This window comes from Crinia signifera, chromosome 8 (assembly GCF_055691185.1).
Source record: "Crinia signifera chromosome 8, ASM5569118v1, whole genome shotgun sequence".
Lineage (NCBI taxonomy): Eukaryota > Metazoa > Chordata > Amphibia > Anura > Myobatrachidae > Crinia > Crinia signifera.
Genome location: NC_139224.1, coordinates 82,012,053 through 82,024,222, shown reverse-complemented (window position 1 = coordinate 82,024,222; position 12,170 = coordinate 82,012,053). Strand labels below are relative to the sequence as shown.

General features: G+C 43.6%; 1 protein-coding gene across 3 annotated transcripts in view; it reads left to right on the top strand.

Moving 5' to 3' along the window:
- The window catches only part of PLA2G4A (phospholipase A2 group IVA), a 234,620-nt gene that overhangs the window by 179,079 nt on the left and 43,371 nt on the right, over positions 1 to 12,170 (top strand). For all 3 annotated transcript variants that reach the window (XM_083156746.1, XM_083156745.1, XM_083156747.1), the window contains one exon: positions 2,750 to 2,839. In XM_083156746.1, coding sequence (XP_083012872.1) covers positions 2,750 to 2,839 — 90 coding nt within the window. The remainder of the gene's footprint in view (positions 1 to 2,749; positions 2,840 to 12,170) is intronic.

Here is a 12,170-nt window from a genome sequence, read left to right as displayed (position 1 = left end):
GGCTGAAGCCCGGGGCTGTCACCGGGGTCTGTGGCCAGAGGATGCCGGCCTGATAGGGTTAATTCTCACATACCTAACATTGCTCTATGCAGGAGAACTACAAGTGCCAGCAGACCTCCCCCGCATGCGGGGCTTAAATGGGCCCGCTGGGACTTGTAGTCCACCTGTAAAAAGAATGTTAAAATAAAACACACACACACAGAAAAGTATAACTTTATTTCACACACGTACACACACACACACACCTCAATTTTACACCAATATACTTACCACTCCAGGATCCAGCGCTGGTCTGTCTGCAGCATAGCCGGCTCACCCCACACTGACAGCGGGGTGAGCCGGCTTTCTCCAGCGCAGCTATCACCTTCTGTAGCGCTGTCCCAGCGCTACAGAGGCTGATAGCGTGATTGGCCGATGCTTCTCCATGGAGACGCATAGCTCAGCCCTGATTAGCCAAGACGCTATCAGCCTCTGTAGCACTGGGACAGCGCTACAGAAGGTGATAGCTGCTCGGTGCTGGTTTCAAAATACAGGGCACCCCCAGATTTTTGGAACCAGGACCGGTCGCATTCTATTAAATGTCACTCCCAGTATTGCTTTATATGCTGCCAAACTTCGAGGCGTGTTGGAAAAAAGGAGGCATGGCCTTAAGAGTAGGGGGATGGCATTGCAAGTAGAGGGCGTGGCCTCACCACTAGCACCCCCATTTTAATCACTCTGGGGTCCGGGTTGACCCCGGGGACCGGTCTTAATGAAGTGCCAGCTCCTACACTATGACAGGAGCTGGGTGGTGCATAGAATGTTACAGTGCAGCACCCAGCTCCTGTCAATGACCGGAAATTGTTATGCACCCACCTTGGGACACTTAGTAGAAATTAGTATGCATGGAAGTTCCAAGATTTTATAATCCCAAATGGATTCAACAACCATGCTTATGGAAGTTCAGATTTTCTAAAATCTTAATCTATTAGGTTTAGGGGGTGCCTATAACCTGGTTTCAACTCGGTATTATATCAGTGAGCTTCATTTGATCTGTTCAGTGATTATCAGAGGAAGGTAAACCATTCTTAATACCAGGCTGAAGCCTCTGTCAATTTATTTTAAATATTACATTTCTACTGTATTAGATATGTCATACCTCCCAACTGTCACGATTCTGTCGGGACAGTCCCGATTTTCGGGTCCTGTCCCGACGTCCCACCCGCGGCAGGCATTGTCCCGCTGCGGGGGGGTGGCAGTTGGGAGACCCCCCAATGTAGTAGAATAAACGCTGTGCGCATGCGCACAGCGTCTATTCTCGTATGAAAATGAGGTCGCGGCTAATTAGCATAAGCCGCGCCCTCATTTGCATACGCCACACCCCCTTTTCGGAAGCTCGCGCGGCTTCGCCGCGCGAGTGTCCCTATTTCTTCACATGAAAAGTTGGGAGGTATGGATATGTATAAACAGGTGGGTATAGAAAAAAGGTGTGTTTGGGTTTTCTAAATGAGGGTTGTTACACAAGACATGTATTATACAATATAGGAAAGTTGAGGCAAATAAGAGCAGTCACATGAGAGAATAACGTTAAAATGAAACAGGCAGCGTAGGCCTGTAACAGTTTAAATACCAAACACAGGGGCAGATGTATTAAGCCTGGAAAAGAGTTAACTGGAGATAAAGTGGAGATCAAATGTAAGGAGATAATGCACCAGCCAGCTGTGTTTTGAAATATGACAGTTGGGAGTTGATTGGCTGGTGCGTTATCTCCTTCCACTTTATCTCCAGTTTATCTTTTCACCAGGCTTAATACATCTGGCCCACAGCAGCTGGAGATTCATTCAAGTTAAATGAAGAGGAGGAGCATTTTGCATCTGGATTCTAGGAGATAAATCAGTGGCGTAACAATAGCACCGCAGCCCCCGCGGTCGCGGGGAGGCGCAGTGTGAGTGCGGGCGCCGGGGGGCTGCAGTGCTATTGTAATAGCGGTGTGGGTGGGAGCTGGGATACCTGTCACTGTGTCAGCGCTGCAGTGGTCCCGGCTCCCGTCCTGGCTTCATTCTGATAGGAAGAACGGACCATCATAAAATGTCCGCCCCCATATAGCAGACAGTTCTCTGAAACTGTCTGCTATATGGCGGCGGACATTTTGTGATGGTCCGTTCTTCATATAATCAGAATGAAGCCAGGACGGGAGCCGGGACCACTGCAGCGCTGACAGGCCTTCCAGCTCCCACCCGCGCCAATGACAGCCGGACTCCCACCCGCATCGCTGACAGCCGGACTCCTGAATATGTAAGTATACATATAGTATGTATTTATATGTGGCGGGTGGCGGGGGGGGGGGGGGGGGCACCAGAAACCTCTGGCAGGGGGGGGGGGGGCGCAATTTTTAAAGTTACGCCACTGAGATAAATGTATTTCTATTAAAATTGGAATGTTGCCCATAGCAACTACTCAGATTATATCGATTATCTTCTAGAAGGTGCTGAATAAATAAAAAGAAGTATCTAATTGGTTGCTTTTGGCAACATACATAAATTTACACCTTAGTGTAAACAGTGCACCCTAAACTACTCAGCCCATCCTACGTGCATCAGTAGAAATGAGTAATTGAAGACCACATCTATATTGGCAACAAAAATTCTTTATAATAATTATATAATAAATAAAAATATAATAACTATTGTCTAGGAACAATGGCAAATACACTGTTGCGTTATACTGGAATTTATGGTTAATAATTTAGTATTCTTTCTCTTTCCTTTAGGTGTCTGGGGAAGTGCTTTTTCTATTTTGTTCAACAGAGTTCTGGGTGTTTCCAGCCACAACAAAGGTGCTACAATGGAGGAAGAATTAGGTAACTGGTACTTACTGTATCATTTTATCGGCACCCCGATTTTAAAGGGACCCCCAATATACAGAGAAGCCTTGACGACGACGTGGGGGCTTAAATCATACATTTGCGCAAATATGTGTAACCAATATCTCTGAATTCTATTATGTAGTGTTCAAGACTGGTTACTAATACCATTCAGTGAGATGAGGGAAACCATGGATTTCTTACTTACTCAGTATTACCCCTCCCTTTCATGCACCTGAGTTGTATTACTAAACTAATTGCGCATCTGCCACTAACTATATATATATATATATATATATATATATATATATATTATGGTCACTTCTGCACCTTGAAAACGGGGTTCTTCCCCGAAACGTCGGTCTTTGTTTGCACACCGTTGATGTTTTGATAAAGCTGTTTTCCACAAGTCTCCGAGTGCCGCCGCTGTTTCTTCAAGCTACACACTTTGTATTGGAAGGCACCGGAGCAGGCTGCACGGTCAGGATTGAGTGCCGGTCCGCTCCCCCCACGCTATATATCTATATATATATCTATATATCTATATATATATATATATATATATATATATATATATATATATATATATATATATACAAACTGATAGCCAGCAACATCAGATAAGCAAAAAAGATTTTTTTTGCTTATCTGATGTTGCTGGCTATCAGTTTGTATATCTACAAATTTAACATATCTGTGCCAGGCACTCAGGAGTTGAATTCAGTACGTGTGTGCAGCTTATCCCTCATCCCTATATATATATATATATATATATATATATATATATATATATATATATATATATATGATACAATGGGCCCTTCAGGGTCCAATCAGGGCACTCACCAGCAAGCATAACAAGAAAGATTTATTTTAGTACATCACCAAATAGTGGGGGACCGCAGTCCTGATCGACGTTTCGGCCGATGTCCGGCCTTTTTCAAGAAGACAACCACACAACCAACCTTCAATCTCTGCTACTGCTTGGTTGTGTGGTTGTCTTCTTGAAAAAGGCCGGACATTGGCCGAAACATCGACCAGGACTGCAGTCCCCCACTATTTGGTGATGTACTAAACCTTTCCTGTTATGCTTGCTGGTGAGTGCCCTGATTGGACCCTGAAGGGCCCGTCGTATCCTGTATTATAGGAGCATATGTTGCTACCATAGAGGAGCACCCCATCTTTATACATTTGTGGCTTGGAGTGCAGTTATACCAAGACTCTCTCTCTCTCTTTCTCTCTCTCTCTCTCTCTCTATATATATATATATATATATATATATATATATATATATATATATATATATATATATATATATATATATAAAGCAAGCAATAAGAGCACTCACCACTTTGCAGATAAAATCTCAAAAAAAAATTAAATTTCAACTTTATTTTTTCTGTTTTACACGACAATAAAAATATATATGCTTTTACTGCATTTCTCCTGTTAATTTTCCATCAAGAAATATCTTAATCTTATCCATTTTTATATTATGTTGTTACAATTTTCTTTTGCATCATTAGGGGGTTCTGCTCTCACCCTTCCAATCTATTAATATCTTTTTCATTTCATATTTTTATATTCTAGCACCTAGTGATTTATTTCTTATATATATTTGCTACCCTTGGTGTAACATAACCTCCTTTATATATTTCCACCCTCGGTTTCCAAGTGTCTGATACTCTTAATTCAATTTAATAGTGATCTTAATTTATTATAGTGAATATACTTTATTCTACTTAGCCGAGCTTCGGCTTAGTTATCAATTCCTATGTTAATTTTACTTGCCAAGCGTGTATATTTAAATTGAGTGGATTAGATTTAGTGTTTTAATTTAACCCTTCACATCCCTTGGGGGCAGCAGACCTCACTGTACGATTTCCAGGCTTATTTCCATTTCTATTTCTATTACATTCATCGACAGGAGAGCAGCATAACATATACATACCATATAAAAGAATAAGACAAATGACATCTTTATTTATTTACCCCCATACTCCCCGCCTACCCCTCCTCCCCCCACCCCCATATTAGGTTAACTTTATTTTCCCTAGCCTATTGTTTTTTAGACCTCCTTTCATCATCTCATCATTAATTTTCCCTCCAGTTGTTCCATATTTTACAAAAGGTAGATTCTGTGCCCCTTGCTAAATGGATACATTTACCAGAGCTTTCCAGGTCTCTAATTCCGGCCCATCTTTGGCCAGCCACTTCCTGGCTATGCAGAACTTAGCCATGGTACAAGCTGCTATGATAACAAATTGTCTTAAGTGCTTATCCATTAAAGCTCTCTCTATAATAGATAGTACACATGCTGCCGGCGTGCAACCCTCCCTAGGAACTCCTCTGGCAGTTACAGTAACTCTTTAATCACTGCATCCCAGAACTCAGCCACCTCTGGGCATGTCCAGAGTAAGTGCCAGAAAGTTCCTATGTTAGTTGCACATCTAGTTCAATTAGCATTCTTTCTACCTCCGATCCTAAATAATAACTCTGAGGTCATATAGGTTCTGTGTACTATATACAATTGGACCTGTTGGGATCTTGCCTGATTAGTTGCCAGCCAAATATCTGCTAGAGCTCCCTGCCAATCTTCCCTGGTTATAGGACCCAAATCACCCTCCCATTTAGCTCTTAGTTCCGTTAGGTCGTCATTATGTAATTCCTGGCTAAAGGCCCTATATAGGAAGGAAACCTCATGTCTCTTAGGACATCTTTTCATTCGTTTTTTAGTTAGTGAGGGTTTCAAATTCGTGATACCTCCATTAAATTGAACATTACAACCATCTCGTAGTTGGATATACCTGTATAAATATTTATTTGGGAGGGAAAATTCAAGTTTTAGCGACTGGAATGATCTAAATTCCTCATTCTCATATAGTTGGCCCAACTCTTTCATTCAATTTCCTCCCCATACCTTCCTTACTTGCAGATTCCCCATTTCTGTCAATACTCTAGCATTATAGAGCGGTGTTTCTGGGTCTATTCCTTTATTCCCCAATAGTTCTTCTACCTGCTTCCAAACTAAGGTCATTTGCTTAATTATTGGTGGCCACTTTTTCCTCATATTACCACTCAGTAACATCTGTAGGGGAGTGTGTCCCGTGGATATGTTTTTTCATCTCTGAAAAACTATCCTCTCTACCTATTTCGATGCCCAAGTTTTAATGTGGGCCATTTGTACTGCAAGGTAATATAGCCCAAAATGTGATAATGCCAAACTTGGAGGTGTCCCTTGATACCCATGTACCCAGTGGTCGAAGTGGGGCGGTATACGGGGGTATGCCATACCGCCACTTTAATCTGAAGATAAAAAAAATTTTCCCCCTCAGGATGCTCTCTGATCACTCAGCAGCGCATATTGTGCTTTTGTAATACCCCTGTACATCGGGGCAGTCTGGCAGGGGACGTTGATGGACAGGGGGGTGTCCGAAGGTGCGCACTATATTCACTCTTTACTTTTCCATACCCCCACTTCAAAATTTCCATACCCCCACTTCAAAATTTCCACTTCGACCACTGCATGTACCCAGGTACTGGAACTTGACCCATTTCAAGGGGGCCTGGGCATATTTTTTCAGGGGACACGGTCCCTCCATAGGAAGGATACATGATTTATTCCAATTGATCCTAAGGCCCGAGAATCCCCAAATCTCTCCACCATCTCCACCACCTTCGGTACTGCCTCCAGGTGATTATGCACAAATAATAGCACATCGTCCTCATACAGCGTGATCCGATCCTCCTGTGCTCCTATATAAATTCCCCTTATCTCCGTGCTATTCCTTATGAGGCATGCCAAGGGCTCTATGGCTATGGCAAGGAGACCCGGAGACATTGGACATCCTTGCCAAGTATCCCTTTTAATGTCAAACCTGGAGGAGATGTAATTATTGACTGAGAATCTAGCGGCTGGGGACTCATACAGCAATTTAGTCCAATTGATAAATACTGGGCCAATTTCTATCCATTTCATAGTTTCCCAGAGATAGCTCCACTCTATTGTATCGAAAGCTTTCGCTGCGTCGAGTGAAATTACAGCAGCTTCCTGCCTACCATCTTGTTGGGTCTGTAGCTGTAAAAACAACCTTCTCAAAGTTGTAGATCTTCCAGGCATGAAGCCAGCTTGATATCTATGTATAAGTAAGTAAGTAAGTAAGTAAAATTTATATAGCGCACTTTCTCCAGCAGGACTCAAGGCGCTTACAGACATTAAAAAAAAACAATGCACATAATACAGAGGATGTTGGAGGTACAGTAACAGACATGTCACAGACAAAAGCCCCTGAGCACACAGTAAGCATAATGCAGGAGTGGTGCAGCATTTTGGATAATAACTTCCATGGGTTGTGTACTCCACCCTGACAAGGTACCAAGTGCGGCAGCCATTTTAGGCGCTCTGCGTAGGATTACCCAGGGTGAAATAGATTACCCCTAAAAGAAACTACCCAAAATGGATGATTTCAATGTATACTCAGGTCCATGTATTTTTCATCCCATTCACAAGTGCACCAGATGAGGCAGCCATGGAGGGCGCACTACGAAGGTTACACTGTAAGGGGCGAGCCATACAAGGACCCAATGCATATATTGGAAAGCAAATACTTCTGTAGTAGTATGATAAACCCTGCACAGAAACATCCACGTGATCCACATCCTGTCCGCGGAGATACCATCTGAGGCAACCAGCTTGGTGCACTGCATAGGTCAGCGCTGGCAGGGTGTGCAATCTGCGGAGGTACACAATACAGGAAAAAGCACATGGTGGGGTTGATGTGTGCTGCAGGAGAGGGGGGGGGGAGAGAAAAGACATGAACACACATTTGCAGGGGACTGACACTTTTACAAGGGATTGATGGGTGAAGTGTTGGTGCATAGGCTGACCCTGCTGCTTCCCCTCACAGCTCCATGCTCACCATGAGGGGTAGGGCTGGGGGTAGTCCAGGTGTTCTCAGCCGTAGGGGTGGTGGGCCTGGTCCACTCATGGCAAAGGTGAGTTGAGGCCACATGATATTCCTGAGTTTTTTGGGTATAATGCAGTCCTTCAGCAGTAATGATGGTTTGTTCTTTGCCTTCTGGTTTCCTTCGGGTTAACGCGGGTATAACGCTGCTATTAATTTTAAGATGACCCTTTATAACTAGACCCTTCAGATACTAGACCCCTAACGTCCTAAAGGACTGACGTCCCAAACTATAACTTCATCCAGGACAAGATTTTATCTTTTAGATAATACTTTAGCAAGAATTTTAACATCATTGTTTAAGAGGGAGATAGGCCTATATGATTCTACTTTCTTAGGTTCTTTATCCTTTTTTAATATTACTGTTATCAGCGCCTCTGAAATAGATTCAGGTAAGATCTTATTTTCATAGATTCCGTTAAATAAAGCCAAAAACCTGGAGGAGAAGAATTTACCATATTTTTATATAGCTCTTGTGGGATCCCATCCATACCCAGTGTTTTACCTGTCGGTATCAATGCTATTGCTTCTTCTATCTCCCCCAAAGTTATAGGGGCATCTAGAATTTCTCTGTAATTCCCGGCGTCGGGATTTTGACCGCCGGGATTCTAACTGCATCCCCTCTATTGTGCTAGAGACAAATAATTGTAAACTTCCTAAAATCTAAGACTCCTACTGTCTCTGCTGGGGTTATTGATGGCTAATTTGTTTTAAAGTAAATTGTCTATTTAAGCTTCTCAGTGTCTGATTTTCAGCTGGAGGGGTCCATCTGAGGTTCTGCATTGTGTACATGCATTTTTGCATTAAATAGATATTTTCTCTTCCTTTATACAAAAGTTGTGAAATTAACCCCTTCCCGACATTTGACGTACATTTACGTCATGGCCGGGATGTACTTCCCGACACATGGCATAAATGTACGTCATGACTTTAAACTGTCACTGCGTCTCGAGACGCAGTGACAGAGGGACGATGTCTGCTGTCCCTGACAGCAGACATGTCCCTGCATGCCCAGGGGGGGCTGCGATGTCGCCCCCCCGTCGGCGATCGCTGTGATTGGCTGTTCAGTGTGAACAGCCAATTACAGCGTTTTCCTGTGTTACCAGCGAATCAGACGCTCGGTAACACAGGTGTCAATCACCGCCGGGCGTCAGGGGGCATGAGGGGGTCATCGGTGACGATGACACCTCACCCCACCCTCACCCCACCTGCCCCCAAGGCTGTGATTGGTCCGTGGGACCCACGGACCAATCACAGCCAAGGCGCGACATTTAAACTAACGGTGACTGCGCTGCAGACGCCATTCCGGTCTGGAATAGCGTGCAGAACGGTCACCGTGCCTGTCTGCCGTGAATACCGACCTGATCCTTGCTAATACTTACCTGATCCTTGCAAATACCTTACCTGATCACTTGATCACTGCTTGTAGCGTGCTGGACGCTTCCTGGATCTGACTTCCTGAGACTTCCTGCTGCTGCTGCAGTGTGATAGAGAGATAGAGAGATAGAGAGAGAGAGATAGAGAGAGATAGAGAGATAGTGACAGAGAGAGCTATATTTTGTGTCTGCTACCCCCCCTTTTTGGGGGTGCAGGGGTTTTTTATATATAAATAACTGTCGCTGCTGCTGCAGTGTCATAGTGATAGATAGTGAGAGATAGTGATAGATAGTGAGAGATAGAGAGATTTGTGTCTGCTACCCCCCCTTTTTGGGGGTGCAGGTTTTTTTTTTATATATATAACTGTCAGTGCTGCTGCTGCAGTGTCATAGTGATAGATAGTGATAGATAGTGAGAGATAGAGAGATAGAGAGAGATAGTGACAGAGAGTGATAGAGAGTGTATATTTTGTGTCTGCTACCCCCCCTTTTTGGGGGTGCAGTTTTTTTTTTATACATATAACTGTCAGTGCTGCTGCTGCAGTGTGATAGATAGTGATAGATAGTGATAGATAGTGAGAGATAGAGAGAGATAGTGACAGAGAGTGATAGAGAGTGTATATTTTGTGTCTGCTACCCCCGCCTTTTGTGCTGATCACCATATCTGAGGTGATCAGCAACTTTTTGGGGGCGCAGAGGTTTTTTTTTTTATATATACCTGTCAGTTGCACCAAAGGTTGTGCACCTGCTGCCCCTCACTGGTAATCAGTGTCGCATCACTGATCACCTTTTTTTTTTTTTTGTGAGTGCTGTGGGGTCTTTTTTTAATTTTTTTTTTACACACACTGTGATTTTGTGGGTGTCCTGTGGCCACTGTGCGCTGATCAGTGACGTACATCACTGATCAGCTTTTTCGGCACAGGGTTGATCTATTTTTTTTTTTTTTTGATCAAATTCCTGTTGCCTTTGAGCGCTGTTCAGTGACAGACGTTACTGACCAACATCTGTGCTCAATTTTTGGCGCAGGACCTTTTTTTTTTTTAACCCCTTCAATTTTTTTTTTAACCCCTTCAATTTTTTTTTTTTTAACCCCTTCAATTTTTTTTTTTGGTATAAAGTATTTTTTTTTTCTGCACTACATACACATTACACACTACATTCCCCCCAGGTTGAAATAAAGTTTGTACCCCCCCCCTACACTATACACGTGTTGAAACATTTCACTACCAGTAACACAAAAATAAAAATGGCATCCCAAATGTCCTCCCAAATGTCCTCCCAAATGTCCTCCCAGTCTTCCAGGAGAATGTATTCAGTGGAGGAGGCATATGCCATGCTTGCCTCTGACTCTGACACAGCCAGTGATGCAAGCGGGGAATTTGAAGGATTCGTCTTAAGCTCCTCTTCCTCCTCTGGTGATGAGGGACCCCCTCAAAGACGCCCCCGTAGAGCAGCTGAGACCCCCCCCCCCCAACAATTGATCTCGTATGGACCCCACCACCAGACAATTTTGAGCCCCAGGTTCCTGAGTTTTTGGCCATGCCAGGAATCCAATTTGATTCCACAGGTCTCAGAGAAATTGACTTTTTCAAATTATTTTTCTCTGATGATTTTATAAATTTAATGGTGGACCAAACTAATTTATATGCCCAGCAGTTTATTGCTCAAAACCCCACGTCATCATTTGCTAGGTGGACCCCTGTAGATGCAGTAGAGATGATGACGTTTTGGGGTCTGGTGTTTCATATGGGCATAGTAAAAAAGCCAGAAATTAGGCAATATTGGAGTACAGATGTTCTGTACAGTACTCCATTTTACCGTATGGCCATGACCCGGACTCGATTTGAGACAATTCTTAAATTTATACATTACACCGATAATGCACAGTGCCCACCCAGAGATGATCCCACCTTTGACCGGCTATTCAAAGTCAGGCCGGTCATTGATCATTTCAGTGCCAAATTTGAAGAGGTGTACATCCCTGAAAAATTTATTTGTATCGACGAGTCCCTTATACATTTTAAAGGAAGGGTTAAATTCCGCCAGTACCTTCCCAGTAAGAGGGCAAGGTATGGCATAAAAATGTATAAACTGTGTGAAAGCACCTCAGGGTACACCCACAGGTTTAGGGTTTATGAAGGGAAGGATTCAAGAATTGAACCGCCAGAATGCCCCCCCTCCCTCGTAGGTGTTAGTGGGAAAATTGTCTGGGATTTAGTGCACCCCTTCCTGGATAAAGGTTATCACCTCTATGTGGATAACTTTTACACTAGCATCCCCCTGTTTAAGGCCCTTGGTTCAAGAGGTACAGCAGCTTGCGGTACTGTGCGCAAGAACCAAAGAGGCCTCCCAAAAACGCACATTGCCCAAGTAATGAGAAGGGGTGAAAGCAGGGGAATATGCAACGAAAATATGTTGTTGGTCAAATATAAGGACAAGAGGGATGTCCTTATACTGACAACAATTCACGGAGACAGTACCACCTCCGTCCCTGTACGAGGTACCAGTACCCACACCTCAAAACCTAATTGTATCCTGGATTACAATAGGTACATGGGCGGAGTGGATCTTTCAGATCAGGTACTGAAGCCGTACAGTGCCCTGCGGAAAACAAAAATCTGGTACAAGAAGGTGGCCGTGTATATCATCCAGATGGCACTGTATAACGCTTACGTGCTATTCCGTTCTACCGGCCAGAGGGGGACATTTATGCACTTTCAAGAGGAAGTCATAAAGGGCCTAATATTTGGGAACCAGCAGGCAGAGGGCCCCAGTACTTCTAGTACTGGCCCCCGTATTGTACCAGGGCAGCATTTTCCTGATGAAATCCCCTCCACTGGAAAAAAGGGCAGGACACAAAAAAGGTGCAAAGTTTGCTATAAAAAGGGAATAAGAAAGCAAACTATTTTCCAGTGTGACACTTGCCCCGACAAACCCGGCCTATGTATAAAGGAGTGTTTTAAAATATACCACACATCTATGGAATAT